This window comes from Clavelina lepadiformis, chromosome 5 (assembly GCF_947623445.1).
Source record: "Clavelina lepadiformis chromosome 5, kaClaLepa1.1, whole genome shotgun sequence".
Lineage (NCBI taxonomy): Eukaryota > Metazoa > Chordata > Ascidiacea > Aplousobranchia > Clavelinidae > Clavelina > Clavelina lepadiformis.
Window position 1 is genome coordinate 4,948,455 of NC_135244.1, and position 18,994 is coordinate 4,967,448.

General features: G+C 38.0%; 1 protein-coding gene across 1 annotated transcript in view; it reads right to left on the reverse strand.

Moving 5' to 3' along the window:
- LOC143459746 (uncharacterized) overlaps nucleotides 1-18,994 on the reverse strand; it is a 96,713-nt gene that overhangs the window by 19,963 nt on the left and 57,756 nt on the right. Inside the window, exons 96-145 of the mRNA XM_076957008.1 lie at nucleotides 18,777-18,919; nucleotides 18,444-18,582; nucleotides 17,957-18,241; nucleotides 17,490-17,780; nucleotides 17,103-17,393; nucleotides 16,655-16,936; nucleotides 15,747-15,840; nucleotides 15,404-15,600; nucleotides 14,929-15,219; nucleotides 14,569-14,711; nucleotides 14,222-14,369; nucleotides 13,982-14,118; nucleotides 13,499-13,640; nucleotides 13,229-13,338; nucleotides 12,820-12,997; nucleotides 12,421-12,559; nucleotides 12,100-12,236; nucleotides 11,764-11,876; nucleotides 11,421-11,580; nucleotides 10,977-11,258; nucleotides 10,365-10,655; nucleotides 10,005-10,147; nucleotides 9,663-9,810; nucleotides 9,423-9,559; nucleotides 8,940-9,081; nucleotides 8,670-8,779; nucleotides 8,261-8,438; nucleotides 7,862-8,000; nucleotides 7,541-7,677; nucleotides 7,205-7,317; nucleotides 6,862-7,021; nucleotides 6,418-6,699; nucleotides 5,806-6,096; nucleotides 5,446-5,588; nucleotides 5,104-5,251; nucleotides 4,864-5,000; nucleotides 4,370-4,511; nucleotides 4,100-4,209; nucleotides 3,693-3,870; nucleotides 3,294-3,432; nucleotides 2,984-3,120; nucleotides 2,648-2,760; nucleotides 2,305-2,464; nucleotides 1,861-2,142; nucleotides 1,351-1,638; nucleotides 1,018-1,092; nucleotides 697-876; nucleotides 428-600; nucleotides 228-342; nucleotides 31-119 (exon numbers count right to left, since the gene is read on the reverse strand). Coding sequence (XP_076813123.1) covers nucleotides 31-119; nucleotides 228-342; nucleotides 428-600; nucleotides 697-876; nucleotides 1,018-1,092; nucleotides 1,351-1,638; nucleotides 1,861-2,142; nucleotides 2,305-2,464; nucleotides 2,648-2,760; nucleotides 2,984-3,120; nucleotides 3,294-3,432; nucleotides 3,693-3,870; nucleotides 4,100-4,209; nucleotides 4,370-4,511; nucleotides 4,864-5,000; nucleotides 5,104-5,251; nucleotides 5,446-5,588; nucleotides 5,806-6,096; nucleotides 6,418-6,699; nucleotides 6,862-7,021; nucleotides 7,205-7,317; nucleotides 7,541-7,677; nucleotides 7,862-8,000; nucleotides 8,261-8,438; nucleotides 8,670-8,779; nucleotides 8,940-9,081; nucleotides 9,423-9,559; nucleotides 9,663-9,810; nucleotides 10,005-10,147; nucleotides 10,365-10,655; nucleotides 10,977-11,258; nucleotides 11,421-11,580; nucleotides 11,764-11,876; nucleotides 12,100-12,236; nucleotides 12,421-12,559; nucleotides 12,820-12,997; nucleotides 13,229-13,338; nucleotides 13,499-13,640; nucleotides 13,982-14,118; nucleotides 14,222-14,369; nucleotides 14,569-14,711; nucleotides 14,929-15,219; nucleotides 15,404-15,600; nucleotides 15,747-15,840; nucleotides 16,655-16,936; nucleotides 17,103-17,393; nucleotides 17,490-17,780; nucleotides 17,957-18,241; nucleotides 18,444-18,582; nucleotides 18,777-18,919 — 8,582 coding nt within the window. The remainder of the gene's footprint in view (nucleotides 1-30; nucleotides 120-227; nucleotides 343-427; nucleotides 601-696; nucleotides 877-1,017; nucleotides 1,093-1,350; nucleotides 1,639-1,860; nucleotides 2,143-2,304; nucleotides 2,465-2,647; nucleotides 2,761-2,983; nucleotides 3,121-3,293; nucleotides 3,433-3,692; nucleotides 3,871-4,099; nucleotides 4,210-4,369; nucleotides 4,512-4,863; nucleotides 5,001-5,103; nucleotides 5,252-5,445; nucleotides 5,589-5,805; nucleotides 6,097-6,417; nucleotides 6,700-6,861; nucleotides 7,022-7,204; nucleotides 7,318-7,540; nucleotides 7,678-7,861; nucleotides 8,001-8,260; nucleotides 8,439-8,669; nucleotides 8,780-8,939; nucleotides 9,082-9,422; nucleotides 9,560-9,662; nucleotides 9,811-10,004; nucleotides 10,148-10,364; nucleotides 10,656-10,976; nucleotides 11,259-11,420; nucleotides 11,581-11,763; nucleotides 11,877-12,099; nucleotides 12,237-12,420; nucleotides 12,560-12,819; nucleotides 12,998-13,228; nucleotides 13,339-13,498; nucleotides 13,641-13,981; nucleotides 14,119-14,221; nucleotides 14,370-14,568; nucleotides 14,712-14,928; nucleotides 15,220-15,403; nucleotides 15,601-15,746; nucleotides 15,841-16,654; nucleotides 16,937-17,102; nucleotides 17,394-17,489; nucleotides 17,781-17,956; nucleotides 18,242-18,443; nucleotides 18,583-18,776; nucleotides 18,920-18,994) is intronic.

Below are 18,994 nucleotides of genomic sequence, written 5' to 3' on the forward strand. Positions count from 1 at the left end.
TGAAGAAAATTGAATATTACTATCCCATACGTGTGCAAAAGGAACAGGGTCCCATTCCAAAGCAAAACCAGTTGGCGTGACGTTAGACGCTTTGGCATTGTCCGGTTTGCCAAAGTCCCCTTAAATTATTACGTAACTCGTTAAACCTTCTTGTATTTTAGAACATAATGAAATTTTGAAAACACGAATAATTAAATTAAAAACTTTAAATGTCAGTTACAAGATACCTGTAGTGACGTAGGCAAAGCGTATTTGTGGTTCGTCATGAATCAAAATAGTTGTAATGGTGAATCTATAATCAGTGTTGGGCATCAAAGTTCCGTTGAAAGATCCGTTGTAGATCTGAAACACACGAAATCACAATAACTTCAATAAGTGAAGCAAATAATTTCACCAACAGATTCCTAAAACCTGTATCTTAACTAACCGAATCTGGACCCAGATAGTCCAAGTAAACGGAGTCAGTGATGTTGGTGAGGTTGGCTACAGTAGCGATATCGACCCGATAAGTCTCTGTGTTGTTGTCAATTGGCGTGAAGAGGACGTAAGCTGAGACTGGGTTGGCCCAAGTCTCCAAAACTGAAACACCGTCTTCCGGGACTGACAATACAAAATTATATTTAGCGTGTTGTTATACCAAGAAGAACAGGATATAATATGTAAAATATCGATTTGAGGAAAGATACGTTCACTTACTAGATGAAAACTCTACAGCCAGTGATAGGGTGAGTAATTTGTTATCAGCTGCTACAGCTCTGACTATGACCGTGTAATTGGTTCCCACTTCCAGATGTGGGTTCATAAACCTGTTAGTATTTGATCGGAAGATCTCTGTGCCATAGACGCTATTGAACGCAATTTCATACGATGCAGCATCTACAAAAATTCAGAACCGGAGATTTCAAATTTTACCTGCTATCCTTCGTATTATACTTAGAAGTTACAATATACATCACAGTATATGGGACATGCATGAAACGGATACATATAGTATACAATGACGTGTTGCTTACGTACCTGGTATGGTATTCCAGTAAACATCGGCTGTGACTGCAGTGATGTTTCCAACTTCAACAGTTAGAACATGCAGCGCTGTCAACAAACCGCAAAGTTAACAGGTGTTTTAACGCAGTGACAGAATTATACAAACGTTTTAAGTCACTGAGGCAAAAGGCATCAAAGAGGGCAATTATACTTACAAGCGATGCGCAGGTAAGGAGAAGCAATGCTGGTGTTAATATCTGCGGTTTGTGTTAGACAGACGAGCATGTTAGTAAGGTTACAGCGGAAATAGAGAAAGTTAATCTATACACAAGCAAGTTCAAAATCATAGCGCCAGAATTGTCTTACGTGTTGTTCTAATGACAGTCGACACTGGTGGGCTAGAGACTCCACTCAAAATACTGACAACTTCAACGGTGTACGAAGTGTTTGGAATTAGGGCTGTGAAACTAACTGGTCCGCCAACCGCTGATTGATTCAAAGTGGCAAAGCCCAGCACTGTACCAGCAAGATCATTTGCTTGTTTTATTGTGACGTTATAAAGGTCGACGTCATTAGCGGCAGGAGTTATCCGAACTTGAGCAGCGAAGTGTCCGATGTTAATCAGTGTAATATTTTGTGCAGGTGGTGTCTCATCTGAAAAAAATAAGGAAGAAACCCTGTATGTAAAATGGTTAAACTATTATGCACCACTTGTACCTGCTACAGGTTGGTCGAATTGCAAATATACTGAAAATTGTATTTAGAACAGGTCAGTAAACCACACCGACCGCTTGCGGCAAGAAACTAAACGTTTTCATGTCTATGAATAACTGATAATAAGCTTAAATTGGTATTCTGTTTGAAATTGTGACCAACCTGTTGTGAAGTTAGTCGACAGAGGTGGACTTTCTACTCCCTTTATCACTGTTGTTATACCAGCACTGTAAGGTGAATTTGGCTGCAATCCTACCACATGTATGGGATTGCTGATATTCTCATTGGAAATGGTTTCGTTCGCTACAACGGTTGGTGGTTGGATGTTTCTGAGGATTATCAGTTGATAGAACTCTGCTTCATCTGGTGAAGGTTCTGCGTTTAAAATCGCTCGAGTTGAATTGATTGATCCAACGGTGAGATTGGCCGGTGTCCTTGGCAGAGCTAAAACAGACATCACATTCAACACATTACCGCATATGACTTTATATATCTTTTATATTTAATTAAAAGGCAGATTTACTATAAAAGACATGATTGTATAATATTGCATTACAGTATACGTCTTGTGTCATAATACATGATTAACTGAATGAACGATCTCACCTGTTGTTATGTTAATAGCAACCGGTTCGCTTGTAAATATGTCAATTTGGGCAGATACTATGGCCGTGTACTGTTCTCCTGGAACAAGATCAACAAAGACAACCTGCATGGTGGAGGGCTCAGAGGTTACCCATTCTACGTCACCCGTGGACAAAGCGACCTGCATCACAAAGGCTTTTATTTAAACGAGCTATCAAAGTGGCCTAATCGTAGAAACTTCACGAACGCATATGCTATAGTTATTGTATACAGTGGCTTCCTTAGGTTGCTTTTAAACATTGTGTTTGGCTTTAATGAAAACTGTTAGTAGCTATATGAGCTGCATATGCAGTCAATGGCTGACCTGATATAAATCAATTTCATCAAACCAATTATTATTTCCAGCATCGAATGAAAGAATAAACCCATCCGGGGTGGTGCTGGTGACTGCTAAGTTAACTGGTGCTGGGATCAGATCTGCAAAAGTTGAATCAAGTTTATATGTTGTCACCATTTGCAAGTTAAAGTTTTGGTTTTATTTTATGGAAGAGCTATTTAAGATACCCTGCTGGTTGTGAGGAAAAAGAATGTAAAACTCTACTTTCTAACACAAGTGACTTTAGTTTATTGGTTATATGTCGCATAAACTGGTGCTTCAATATTAAAATAATTAAGCTAGTGTCTTAGTAAGCAATGTTACCGGTAGTTGCGAGTATGCTGCTTTTGTTGCCTTCAAGGCTCCCCACTTTCGAATAAACTGTGATGGTATATTCGGTGTTAGGGATGAGGTTATCGAAGAAAGCTTGCATATTCTCAGAAACGTTCACCAACAGTTGGCTGTAAAACGAGTCAATAGTTAAATGACGCTTAAAAACGTGAAAACACTGAAGCTACTTTGGTGGATTTTTAATATTAAAAAACATCGTCACTGAAACTCATCTTATAGTGAAATATAATAAACTATTTCATATGCGCTAGTTATCTTTTGTTAAATCACCAAAAAATCTTACTTGACTATATCTGATGTATTGGAGCGTGGTGCAATAGCTACAGTGTAACCGTCTATTGTTATATTGGGCTTCAAAAGGTCGAGTATAATGGTTGTTGGCGATGTGGTCAAATTCCAGCCTTCGACACCAGGTGGGAAAGCTGTGAAGTGACACAAGCATGTGAAGTTAATGTTCAATAGCATAGAACTAGATATTGTCGAGTACCTTTGCAAAATTTTATACATTAAAAAGTTTCCTAAAGCTATGAAAAGTTTAAATAGAAGTAAATGCGAAAACCTCAAAGCAGCGTTATCTATAGTAAGTATTAGAAAGGTGTAATTTTCGACTTCAATACAGTTTATGTAGAAATTAAACAAGTACTTATAAAAAGTTAGCTATTAAATGTGAGGATGTCCTTACGTAGAACAGTTTGTATAACTGGCGAAAAGCTTTTTGTATCAGTTTCGCCGGCTGTCAAGATTACAACTTCATACGTGCGTCCAGCCACTAAATTTTTGTCGAAATAAGCAGAAAACTCTGTCTGGTTGTCTGATGGTGATATTGTTTCTTCGCCCACACGCCTGGGCGGGTCGGCAGGCTGAAACATGAAAGCATATGTTAGTTTCACTGGTAAAAAAAACAACTGAAAATTAGCGTGAATGATTCCACCGAATTAACACCGTCACAAAAATACATGTTACACCGTGTAAATGTTGAAAGGGCCATTGGCATAGTATACGTTTCCACAATTGGCATGGTATAGGCAATTAGCATGGTTATGAATCTGCCAAATGTTTGCAAACAATGTATAAATCGAGTCAACTTACATAGTTAACAAACACTGTGTATGATTTTACAACTCCTTCGACACCAGTCCATGTAACCCTGATGTGGTCTGGTTCTGGCAGCACTGTTAAATCGGTGACTGGTAGAGGAGCTAAAAAAGTTGATCAAAAAATTGCATGATATTTAACTTATCTCATGAGCAGTATGTCACTGAATTCATATTGTCTCCCTTAAAAAAGAAACTCTACACAGTTCGACATTTCAACATTTTATTTTGATTTGCAAGAATGACTTTCTAGACAGAGACTCACAAGGTCCAAGCAAAATCGTGGCAAAAGGTCCGGTCACGTTTTTAATGATACCAGCAGTAGAGATGTTGTATAATGCACCGGGGACAAGCGAGGTAATATTGTAAAGGAATTCATCAGCTAAGGAAGGGGTCGAAAGCCGAGTCTGTAATGTGCAAAAATGCTGACATTCAGCCACCAAGGAATAGCTTATGAGCTCGTGCGGATTTCATGTTTATATCAATTAATATAAGTTCAAGTAAAAAATTCTTTGGTAATCAATTAATAAAGAAATAAACACTATTGCAAAGCTATACCTAATTCTAAGATACAGTAACTATCAACTACCGTTCGTAAAAGCATATATACATGTTAACTTAAAAAGCTATTATGTGTCAACATACAATCTACAATCAAAATTTATCCGATTTGCAAAATATTAAGATAGTATGGTGTTTAACTATGTTAGGTTATAGAACAAGTTTTTCAAACCACACTCTTGTCAAACCAAAACTTACTGTGGTATGTTCTCCTGTAGAACTTCGGCCTTGAGTTAGTATGTAACCATCGGTGAATGTCGCATTATTAACTGGTATGCTGACGATGATGTGGTCAGGGCCAGTCTCTAACGTGGTGTTCACGTATGGTGGCAAACCTATATATAAAATAACAAGCGATTGGCGCACAAATACAAAATTAAACGAGAATTAACCTACTAACAGTACGCATTATTGTTGTAAGATAGCACATCTTCCTACCCATAGTGAAATTGACCAATAATGGTATTGGGCTCCGTGATCCGTAACTCCAACCAAAAATCTCCGCCGTATATGTGGACAAAGGCGTTAGTTCAGGGTCGTCGAAGGTTATTGTCACCGGCACTGACTGATTTTGAACTGGCGTTTTCTACGAACGTATACAAATCGTGATTATGAAATGAAAAAATCAACTCTGATAAAACATAATCTAATTGCATTGCAACAAACCACCAACTAGACCTATCAAAAGTAGACAAAGGTAATACAACTATACATGATGGTATTTACTACTATACAGTAAAACACAGGGTTTTGTATTCACGTTATACACTTCATACAGACCTTGTGGCCAAACGTAAAGAAAGGTTTAAGCTCTGTAGTAAAATGGGTTTCATATTGATCGATTCGTCCCAAGCTCAAGTTGACGGTTATGTGCGCTTCTGTTGCCGTTGTCGACCATGAAACTAAGACAGGTGACGCTGGGTCTGTGGATACGAAACACTGGTTCAACCAAGTCCAACTTTGAGTGAATTTCTGATTTACTTTGGTTTATTAAAAGTAAAAGTAAACATATCCCCACAATTCCGGTTTTCACAATTAGTCTATTAAATGATTAAACTACAACAACTTTTCGGTGACAAATTAACTAATTATATGGTTCACAGCAAACTGTTACAATCTGTTGTCATATTTGCAACCAACCAACGACGTTGATGATCTCAGATGGTTCTCCAGTCACGTCATCGATCATGGTGAATGCCACCACCGCATATCTCTCTCCTGGGGTTAGAGAACTGAACGATGCCGAAGCCTCCGATCCGTTGAAGGGGATTGTTTCGCTCTTTATCACATCATCCTCGGTTCGATTATCCTCAGCCCGATAGACATTTATGACGTAATAATCAACAGTGTCTTTCTCAAGTGTAACCACGACGTGAAGTGACGCATTGGACGCACGGCTGACTTCAAGTGACGTGACGTTTGGCGGTAAAGCTGAAAAGCATATGCAAGTGAGGTTACATTCCTAACTAGCGTCGCCATTTTACGAAATATGGAAAAATGCAAATTTAACATACAATTCTCAACCACTTAGCTTCAATGATAATATATATCTTGTACATAAAATATCTAATATCACATAAAGTAGAAACCTATAACACGATCACCTCCTATCTAAAATCTTAATCTCACTTAAACGTGGTCAAGAATATTTTCCACTCAATATTTCAATGTAGCCTATAGTATTCTGTTTCAATAACATCATTTTTTCGGTATCCAGACCACAATTTGACATATGTTGAAACTGTGACCAACCTGTTGTGAAATTAGTCGACAGAGGAGGACTTTCTACTCCCTTTATCACCGCTGATATTCCAGCACTGTAAGGTGAATTTGGCTGCAATCCTACCACATGTATGGGATTGCTGATATTCTCATTGGAAATGGTTTCGTTCGCTACAACGGTTGGTGGTTGGATATTTCTGAGGATTATCAGTTGATAGAACTCTGCTTCATCTGGTGAAGGTTCTGCGTTTAAAACCGCTCGAGTTGAATTGATTGATCCAACGGTGAGATTGGCCGGTGTCCTTGGCAGAGCTAAAACAGACCTCACATTCAACACATTACCGCATATGACTTTATATATCTTTTATATTTAATTAAAAGGCAGATTTACCATAAAATACATGATTGTACAATATTGCATTACAGCATAGGTCTTGTGTCATAATACTAATTTAACTGAATGGTCAATCTCACCTGTTGTTATGTTAATAGCAACTGGTTCGCTTGCAAATATGTCAATTTGGGCAGTTACTATGGCCGTGTACTGTTCTCCTGGAACAAGATCAACAAAGACAACCTGCATGGTGGAGGGCTCAGAGGTTACCCATTCTACGTCACCCGTGGACAAAGCGACCTGTATCACAAAGGCTTTTATTTAAACGAGCTATCAAAGTGGCCTAATCGTAGAAACTTCACGCACGCATATGCTATAGTTATTATATACAGTGGCTTCCTTAGGTTGCTTTTAAGCATTTTGTTAGGCTTTAATCAAAACTGTTAGTAGTTATGTGAGCTGCATATGCAGTCAATGGCTGACCTGATATAAATCAATTTCATCAAACCAATTATTATTTCCAGCATCGAATGAAAGAATAAATCCATCCGGGGTGGTACTGGTGACAGTTAAGTTAACTGGTGCTGGGATCAGATCTGCAAAAATTGAATCAAGTTTATATGCTGTCACCATTTGCAAGTTAAAGTTTTGGTTTTATTTTATGGAAGAGCTATTTAAGATACCCTGCTGGTTGTGAGGAAAAAGAATGTAAAACTTTACTTTCTAACACAAGTGACTTTGGTTTATTAGTTATATGTCGCATAAACTGGTGCTTCAATATTAAAAAAATTAAGCTAGTGTCTTAGTAAGCAATGTTACCAGTAGTTGCGAGTATGCTGCTTTTGTTGCCTTCAAGGCTCCCCACTTTCGAATAAACTGTGATGGTATATTCGGTGTTAGGGATCAGATTATCGAAGAAAGCTTGCATATTCTCAGAAACGTTCACCAACAGTTGGCTGTAAAACGAGTCAATAGTTAAATGACGCTTAAAAACGTGAAAACACTGAAACTGGCGTTTTTGCACTTTGGTGGATATTTAATATTAAACAACATCGTCACTGAAACTCATCTTATAGTGAAATATAATAAACTCTTTTATATGCACTAGTTATGTTTTGTTAAATCACCAAAAAATCTTACTTGACTATATCTGATGTATTGAAGCGTGGTGCAATAGCTACTGTGTAACCGTCTATTGTTATATTGGGCTTTAAAAGGTCGAGTATAATGGTTGTTGGCGATGTGGTCAAATTCCAGCCTTCGACACCCGGTGGGAAAGCTGTGAAGTGACACAAGCATGTAAAGTTAATGTTAAATTGTATGAAACTAGATATTGTCGAGTACCTTTGCAAAATTTTACACATTAAAAAATTGCCTAAAGGTATGTATGGTTTAAATAGAAGTAAATGCGTAAACCTCAAAACAGCGTTACTTATGGTAAATATTAGAAAGGTGTAATTTTCGACTTCAATACAGTTTATGTAGAAATTAAACCAGTACATATAAAAAGTTAGCTATTAAACGTGAAGATGTCCTTACGTAGAACAGTTTGTATAACTGGCGAAAAGCTTTCTGTATCAGTTTCGCCGGCTGTCAAGATTACAACTTCATACGTGCGTCCAGCCACTAAATTTTTTTCGAAATAAGCAGAAAACTCTGTCTGGTTGTCTGATGGTGATATTATTTCTTCGCCCACACGCCTGGGCGGGTCGGCAGGCTGAAACATGAAATCATATGTTAGTTTCACTGGTAAAAAAAAAACAACTGAAAATTAGCGTGAATGATTCCACCGAATTAACATCGTCAAAAAAATACATGTTACACCATGTAAATGTTGAAAGGGCCATTGGCATAGTATACGTTTGCACAATTGGTATGGTATAGGCAATTAGCATGGTTATGAATCTGCTAAATGTTTGCAAACAATGTATAAATAGACTCAACTTACATAGTTCACAAACACTGTGTATGATTTTACAACTCCTTCGACACCAGTCCATGTAACCCTGATGTGGTCTGGTTCTGGCAGCACTGTTAAATTGGTGACTGGTAGAGGAGCTAAAAAAGTTGATTAAAAAATTGCATGATATTTAATTTATCTCCTGAGCAAAACGTCACTGGATTAATATTGTCTCCCTTAAAAAATAAACTCTACACAGTTCGACATTTCAACCATTTATTTTGATTTGCAAGAATGACTTTCTAGACAGAGACTCACAAGGTCCAAGCGAAATCGTGGCAAAAGGTCCGGTCACATTTTTAACGATACCAGCAATAGAGATGTTGTATAATGCACCGGGGACAAGCGAGGTAATATTGTAAAGGAATTCATCGGCTAAGGACGGGGTCGCAAGCCGAGTCTGTAATGTGAAAAAATGCTGATATTCAACCACCAAGCAATAACCTATAGGCTCGTGCGGACTTCATGTTACTGTAATAGTCTCAGGTAACAAATTAGTTGAGTAATAAAAACTGCTAAAAAACTTAATTGGCACTAAAAGTATACCAAGATTGTTAAGTAATTTTAAAAAAGCAAGAACATTATATTTTGAACAGCTGTTTTATAATAACATATCATCTACATTTAGAATGCAACAAAATTACAAAGAGTTATTGTATTGCGTTTAATTTATAATATAGCTTAATCATTATTTTAATAGTTAGCTAAATATTAGCATAAGCTATTTAAAACGCAACTTACTGTGGCATGTTCTCCTGTAGAACTTCGGCCTTGAGTTAGTATGTAACCATCGGTGAATGTCGCATTATTAACTGGTATGCTGACGATGATGTGGTCAGGGCCAGTCTCTAACGTGGTGTTCACGTATGGTGGCAAACCTATATATAAAATAACAAGCGATTGGCGCACAAATACAAAATTAAACGAGAATTAACCTACTAACAGTACGCATTATTGTTGTAAGATAGCACATCTTCCTACCCATAGTGAAATTGACCAATAATGGTATTGGGCTCCGTGATCCGTAACTCCAACCAAAAATCTCCGCCGTATATGTGGACAAAGGCGTTAGTTCAGGGTCGTCGAAGGTTATTGTCACCGGCACTGACTGATTTTGAACTGGCGTTTTCTACGAACGTATACAAATCGTGATTATGAAATGAAAAAATCAACTCTGATAAAACATAATCTAATTGCATTGCAACAAACCACCAACTAGACCTATCAAAAGTAGACAAAGGTAATACAACTATACATGATGGTATTTACTACTATACAGTAAAACACAGGGTTTTGTATTCACGTTATACACTTCATACAGACCTTGTGGCCAAACGTAAAGAAAGGTTTAAGCTCTGTAGTAAAATGGGTTTCATATTGATCGATTCGTCCCAAGCTCAAGTTGACGGTTATGTGCGCTTCTGTTGCCGTTGTCGACCATGAAACTAAGACAGGTGACGCTGGGTCTGTGGATACGAAACACTGGTTCAACCAAGTCCAACTTTGAGTGAATTTCTGATTTACTTTGGTTTATTAAAAATAAAAGTAAACATATCCCCACAATTCCGGTTTTCACAATTAGTCTATTAAATGATTAAACTACAACAACTTTTCGGTGACAAATTAACTAATTATATGGTTCACAGCAAACTGTTACAATCTGTTGTCATATTTGCAACCAACCAACGACGTTGATGATCTCAGATGGTTCTCCAGTCACGTCATCGATCATGGTGAATGCCACCACCGCATATCTCTCTCCTGGGGTTAGAGAACTGAACGATGCCGAAGCCTCCGATCCGTTGAAGGGGATTGTTTCGCTCTTTATCACATCATCCTCGGTTCGATTATCCTCAGCCCGATAGACATTTATGACGTAATAATCAACAGTGTCTTTCTCAAGTGTAACCACGACGTGAAGTGACGCATTGGACGCACGGCTGACTTCAAGTGACGTGACGTTTGGCGGTAAAGCTGAAAAGCATATGCAAGTGAGGTTACATTCCTAACTAGCGTCGCCATTTTACGAAATATGGAAAAATGCAAATTTAACATACAATTCTCAACCACTTAGCTTCAATGATAATATATATCTTGTACATAAAATACCTAATATCACATAAAGTAGAAACCTATAACACGATCACCTCCTATCTAAAATCTTATTCTCACTTAAACGTGGTCAAGAATATTTTCCACTCAATATTTCAATGTAGCCTATAGTATTCTGTTTCAATAACATCATTTTTTCGGTATCCAGACCACAATTTGACATATGTTGAAACTGTGACCAACCTGTTGTGAAATTAGTCGACAGAGGAGGACTTTCTACTCCCTTTATCACCGCTGATATTCCAGCACTGTAAGGTGAATTTGGCTGCAATCCTACCACATGTATGGGATTGCTGATATTCTCATTGGAAATGGTTTCGTTCGCTACAACGGTTGGTGGTTGGATATTTCTGAGGATTATCAGTTGATAGAACTCTGCTTCATCTGGTGAAGGTTCTGCGTTTAAAACCGCTCGAGTTGAATTGATTGATCCAACGGTGAGATTGGCCGGTGTCCTTGGCAGAGCTAAAACAGACCTCACATTCAACACATTACCGCATATGACTTTATATATCTTTTATATTTAATTAAAAGGCAGATTTACCATAAAATACATGATTGTACAATATTGCATTACAGCATAGGTCTTGTGTCATAATACTAATTTAACTGAATGGTCAATCTCACCTGTTGTTATGTTAATAGCAACTGGTTCGCTTGCAAATATGTCAATTTGGGCAGTTACTATGGCCGTGTACTGTTCTCCTGGAACAAGATCAACAAAGACAACCTGCATGGTGGAGGGCTCAGAGGTTACCCATTCTACGTCACCCGTGGACAAAGCGACCTGTATCACAAAGGCTTTTATTTAAACGAGCTATCAAAGTGGCCTAATCGTAGAAACTTCACGCACGCATATGCTATAGTTATTATATACAGTGGCTTCCTTAGGTTGCTTTTAAGCATTTTGTTAGGCTTTAATCAAAACTGTTAGTAGTTATGTGAGCTGCATATGCAGTCAATGGCTGACCTGATATAAATCAATTTCATCAAACCAATTATTATTTCCAGCATCGAATGAAAGAATAAATCCATCCGGGGTGGTACTGGTGACAGTTAAGTTAACTGGTGCTGGGATCAGATCTGCAAAAATTGAATCAAGTTTATATGCTGTCACCATTTGCAAGTTAAAGTTTTGGTTTTATTTTATGGAAGAGCTATTTAAGATACCCTGCTGGTTGTGAGGAAAAAGAATGTAAAACTTTACTTTCTAACACAAGTGACTTTGGTTTATTAGTTATATGTCGCATAAACTGGTGCTTCAATATTAAAAAAATTAAGCTAGTGTCTTAGTAAGCAATGTTACCAGTAGTTGCGAGTATGCTGCTTTTGTTGCCTTCAAGGCTCCCCACTTTCGAATAAACTGTGATGGTATATTCGGTGTTAGGGATCAGATTATCGAAGAAAGCTTGCATATTCTCAGAAACGTTCACCAACAGTTGGCTGTAAAACGAGTCAATAGTTAAATGACGCTTAAAAACGTGAAAACACTGAAACTGGCGTTTTTGCACTTTGGTGGATATTTAATATTAAACAACATCGTCACTGAAACTCATCTTATAGTGAAATATAATAAACTCTTTTATATGCGCTAGTTATGTTTTGTTAAATCACCAAAAAATCTTACTTGACTATATCTGATGTATTGAAGCGTGGTGCAATAGCTACTGTGTAACCGTCTATTGTTATATTGGGCTTTAAAAGGTCGAGTATAATGGTTGTTGGCGATGTGGTCAAATTCCAGCCTTCGACACCCGGTGGGAAAGCTGTGAAGTGACACAAGCATGTAAAGTTAATGTTAAATTGTATGAAACTAGATATTGTCGAGTACCTTTGCAACATTTTACACATTAAAAAATTGCCTAAAGGTATGTATGGTTTAAATAGAAGTAAATGCGTAAACCTCAAAACAGCGTTACTTATGGTAAATATTAGAAAGGTGTAATTTTCGACTTCAATACAGTTTATGTAGAAATTAAACCAGTACATATAAAAAGTTAGCTATTAAACGTGAAGATGTCCTTACGTAGAACAGTTTGTATAACTGGCGAAAAGCTTTCTGTATCAGTTTCGCCGGCTGTCAAGATTACAACTTCATACGTGCGTCCAGCCACTAAATTTTTTTCGAAATAAGCAGAAAACTCTGTCTGGTTGTCTGATGGTGATATTATTTCTTCGCCCACACGCCTGGGCGGGTCGGCAGGCTGAAACATGAAATCATATGTTAGTTTCACTGGTAAAAAAAAAACAACTGAAAATTAGCGTGAATGATTCCACCGAATTAACATCGTCAAAAAAATACATGTTACACCATGTAAATGTTGAAAGGGCCATTGGCATAGTATACGTTTGCACAATTGGCATGGTATAGGCAATTAGCATGGTTATGAATCTGCTAAATGTTTGCAAACAATGTATAAATAGACTCAACTTACATAGTTCACAAACACTGTGTATGATTTTACAACTCCTTCGACACCAGTCCATGTAACCCTGATGTGGTCTGGTTCTGGCAGCACTGTTAAATTGGTGACTGGTAGAGGAGCTAAAAAAGTTGATTAAAAAATTGCATGATATTTAATTTATCTCCTGAGCAAAACGTCACTGGATTAATATTGTCTCCCTTAAAAAATAAACTCTACACAGTTCGACATTTCAACCATTTATTTTGATTTGCAAGAATGACTTTCTAGACAGAGACTCACAAGGTCCAAGCGAAATCGTGGCAAAAGGTCCGGTCACATTTTTAACGATACCAGCAATAGAGATGTTGTATAATGCACCGGGGACAAGCGAGGTAATATTGTAAAGGAATTCATCGGCTAAGGACGGGGTCGCAAGCCGAGTCTGTAATGTGAAAAAATGCTGATATTCAACCACCAAGCAATAACCTATAGGCTCGTGCGGACTTCATGTTACTGTAATAGTCTCAGGTAACAAATTAGTTGAGTAATAAAAACTGCTAAAAAACTTAATTGGCACTAAAAGTATACCAAGATTGTTAAGTAATTTTAAAAAAGCAAGAACATTATATTTTGAACAGCTGTTTTATAATAACATACTATCTACATTTAGAATGCAACAAAATTACAAAGAGTTATTGTATTGCGTTTAATTTATAATATAGCTTAATCATTATTTTAATAGTTAGCTAAATATTAGCATAAGCTATTTAAAACGCAACTTACTGTGGCATGTTCTCCTGTAGAACTTCGGCCTTGAGTTAGTATGTAACCATCGGTGAATGTCGCATTATTAACTGGTATGCTGACGATGATGTGGTCAGGGCCAGTCTCTAACGTGGTGTTCACGTATGGTGGCAAACCTATATATAAAATAACAAGCGATTGGCGCACAAATACAAAATTAAACGAGAATTAACCTACTAACAGTACGCATTATTGTTGTAAGATAGCACATCTTCCTACCCATAGTGAAATTGACCAATAATGGTATTGGGCTCCGTGATCCGTAACTCCAACCAAAAATCTCCGCCGTATATGTGGACAAAGGCGTTAGTTCAGGGTCGTCGAAGGTTATTGTCACCGGCACTGACTGATTTTGAACTGGTATTTTCTATCAACGTATACAAATCGTGATTATGAATTGACAAAATCAACTCGGATAAAACATAATCTAATTACATTGGACTGCTACAAACCACCAACTAACTAGACCTTTATCAAAAGTAAACAAATGCTATGCAACCATATACAAGACATGCGTTATTACAATACACAGGGTTTTATATTCGCGTTATACACTTCATACAGACCTTGTGGCCAAACGTAAAGAAAGGTTTAAGCTCTGTAGTAAAATGGGTTTCATATTGATCGATTCGTCCCAAGCTCAGGTTGACGGTTATGTGCGCTTCTGTTGCCGTTGTAGACCATGAAACTAAGACAGGTGACGCTGGGTCTGTGGATACGAAACACTGGTTCAACCAAGTCCAACTTTGAGTGATTTTCTGATTTACTTTGGTTTATTAAAAATAAAAGTAAACACATCCCCAAAATTCCGGTTTTCACAATTAGCCTATTAAATGATAAAACTACAATAACTTTTCGGTGACAAATTAACTAATTATATGGTTCACAGCAAACTGTTACAGTCTGTTGTCATATTTGCAACCAACCAACGACGTTGATGATCTCAGATGGTTCTCCAGTCACGTCATCAGTCATGGTGAATGCCACCACCGCATATCTCTCTCCTGGGGTTAAAGAACTGAATGATGCGGAAGCCTCCGATCCGTTGAAGGGGATTGTTTCGCTCCTTATCACATCATCCTCGGTTCGATTATCCTCAGCCCGATAGACATTTATGACGTAATAATCAACAGTGTCTTTCTCAAGTGTAACCACGACGCGAAGTGACGCATTGGACGCATGGTTGACCACAAGCGACGTAACTTTTGGTGGTAAAGCTGAAAAGCAAATGCGAATGAGCTTGCAGTCCTTACGTCATCCGTTTTACAAAACTAGGTAAATATAACATACAATCACCAAGCCCTTAGCTCCGGTGGTAAGTTTATACTGTAGAAAAAATATTTGATTACACATATTGTAGATATATTTCCCCTGGACAGAATAGTAACATGCAGCACTTACGTATTGTCGTTTCCAATACGAACGGTTCAGACTCATTGCCGTGACTTTGCGTTACCACAAATATCAGGTATGTTTCTCCCAAGGTTAGATTTCTGTTGAAAATCGCCGTAAAGTTACCGTCTGGGTCTGCTGAAGTGAAGTTGACCACTAATTCGTCCACAATTATGCTTGGTGAAGATTTAGGAGCAATCTTTAATCTAAATATGAAGAATCGTTACTAAGAGCTAGAAAATTTCATAATAAAAAGTCATCAACTGTTCGATCAATACAACAATTTAATAAGAAACGGAGAAGTATAAAACTTTATAGGCTATATACCACAAAATATATAGTTTTAACATACTTAAAGCTCTCCGCGTATCCAGGACCAGGCGTAAATCGTAGTGTTACATCTTTAGTTGTTTCAGTGGGTTCTGCGTCAACGATCATTGCTGGTGCTGTTAAAAGAAACGTTTACAATCACACAGTTTTCTCAGGCGACGATTGCAAACGCAAAAACCGGTTAAAATATTAAGGTTTGAACTTTTGAAAAGTGAACAATCTTGCTGAAGCAAACGTGAGTTAATGACAAAGTAACGTAACCTTTTATTGCACTTCTGTATATGTTATGCAGCAATGTAGAGTAATTTTGACCACACGTGACAACTAATTAAACAGTAATGATCTTAATTTTTATTCTGTATAGATGGTGGATGAGTAATGAACAACTGATCAAAGTTTCAACACACCAAAAAAACGACTTAAGAGTAAGGTTCAAAAAGAATTTGAAAAACTACTGACAAACTTCATGGCGTTGTTATGAATTATTTTTGAAGCCATGCCTTGGTCACCAGAAGTCATCCATACAAAATTTCAAGGAAATATCACATTTCAAGCAAATGTCAAGAAATCTACAATTGTCAATTTGCAGATTTGTTGTCAATTGTCAATTTTGCAGAAAATTCCTGAAAAAGAAGTGACGCGACCGATTCCAAAACCAATGTGTTTCTATACTTTCCCGTCAAAATGCCAAGTTTCAAAGTAATTCGTCAAATTTTAAAGGGGGTTATCGGAACCGAAAGAAAAGTGGAAAAAAGTTATAATAATAATTTGCAAAACAGCAGTAAAATACATCCGTAATTATATTGTGACATGATATCTCACACCCACCACATGGCACATATGCTGCACCAGCATACCTTATAGTCTCGCAAACATTTTTGCAAAGGAAGGATATTAGAGTGGAAACGCCTACAATTTTGTGCGACTTACCAAAAGTGACGACAAATCTTCTTGGTGGTCCATTCACCCCTCTGATGTTTGTTGCCACGCTGATGTCGTAAGCACTACCCGGAATCAAGCTATCGTTGAAAGTAAACTGCATAAGTGGAGAGGCAGAAATAAATTCTGTCTTCAATGTTTGGCTTTGGTTCTGCTCATTGACCACTGTGACGTTATAACCGTCCACGTAAGACGCATGTGGTGGGCCAAAGTCGAGCACGACCGCGTCGTCAGTTGCTGTAATCGTACCACTGCTGATTGGTCGAGGAACAACTGAAAGTTGACAGAAAATTAAGCAGGCGTAAAGGCTGAATATTTTTCATACGTTTGCAGATTTTCAAGGACTAATACACTTGCCATATTAGAGTTGTATAAACCTATAATTTTATAAATTTTATTGGTGCTTTAACTTTATTTTGAATAACATCGGAAAATATACCTAGACTGGTAGTAAGAGTAGTAGCTACACCAATCGAAGAGCCCGTTCTGGCATATGCTGTTACCACGCAAGACATCCCGGGCAGGAGCTCAGAAGAGTTAAATGTGACTTCATAAGGAGCCGTGTCGTCGTCTTGGGGCCAGAGGGTAAAGTTTTGTAAGTTCTTGGTCTGATCCCGAGCGTCGGTTACGAAAACGTGAATGGATTCAAAGACGCCCTCAGGTGGGTAAAATGTAACATTAAGCTCTACTTCACTGGCTTTGGTGGTCGCGTTTCTGACTGGGCTGGGATCTGTAATAAAAAAGCCAAGATTTAGCCAGCCGGACAGCTGGATTACAAACTTGTGACAAAAACTTCCAATTGACAAGTAAAATGAAAAATCCTTACTGTTTTCGTAAACCCGCAAAGATCTGGCTGTCTCTGTGCGTATTCCATGCAAGCTGCCCACCACTTGGAACCTGTATCTTTGACCGGCGACAAACTCGCTTTCAAAGAACTGGACTAAATTACTTTCATCAGCTGAGATCGTCCTTTCGATCAGGACACTCCTGTTTCCAATAAGTGGAACGGCAGTTATGTTGTAAATTTCTATCGGACTCGGAGACAAACCAAAGGTGACGTAAAGAATGGTGCTACCAAATGGAATAAACTGTACCGAATGTGGTGGGAGCGGTAAGCCTAGAAATGGAAAGTATAAACGGTCAGGGCTGCAAAAATCGAAAACCAGTTTATGATCTAAGAATGTAGCCTACATTAGCGTAGGTTATGTGACGCTTGCTGTGACCGTATGCACGGCTTTTGTTGCACGCAGTGATACGTCGACTATACAGAGATAGACTTGCACACGTAACTACCTGTCGCAAAATTGAAAGTCGTCATGGAAATGATTGGACCGCAACTGTGACTTTCAATGGTCACCGTGTAATTACGTAACGGCAGCAAAGAAGCTGTAAAATTCATCTGCGAGATGCTTTCCCCTAAATATTCTGCTGTAGCATTTGCCACAACAACACCAAGTTCGTCTTCCAATGTGACATAACCAACGAATGACGTCACGGTGCCTGGTCCAGGTTCAAAAGTTACAGCTGCAAGAAAGCTGGGGTCGAGGGTAACGTTGTATATACGGACAGCGGACGGGCCTGAAATATAGGGAAATATTCGACCATTGAAACGAAAACCACATTAACAGTATGCTATATGGTTTAACAATAAAGCGCTACCATATGCCTAATATATTGGTTAGAATCATCATAAACAGACTTTCGTTGAAACTGTTGTAATTTTCATGAGATAGAAAAACACTAAAACTAAATCTAACATGTTACAATACGGGGGTCTTACGTGCACAGAAAGTCACATCGACTTCGTTTCCAGAAGCATTTCCAGCCCTAGTCCGTGCCGTGACTGTGTACTCGACACCTGGAGCTAAGTCGCTTTCAGGAATGTGAAGTTGAGTTTCATTCGACGCAATCGTGTAAATCTGCGTAGTATGAAATAACTTGATATGAAATAACGAGCTCACTTGATAACTTGTTATTTTAACATAAACATGATAAATAAATACTTCAAGTAAACATCGAAAGCGGGTTCACTGAAACACCGAAAGCAATATAATGAACGTTTATTAGGCACGTCACATTCTTAGGCAGAACGTCAAACAGCCATGGAACATACCTTGCTAGTTAAATCGGTTGTTATTGGTGGTAATAAAGCAATTTCAATCGAACCGTCAAATGGTGACGTGGGTTGTATGTTTATAACTGCACTGCCATTATCTTGAACATCCACAGTTAACCCAGATATATCTGGAAGTGACACTAAGAAAGATGCAAAGAAAACATTAGTTGGGGTTAATGAATGGTGTCAGTTGATGCAAAAAAAAATTGAAAACT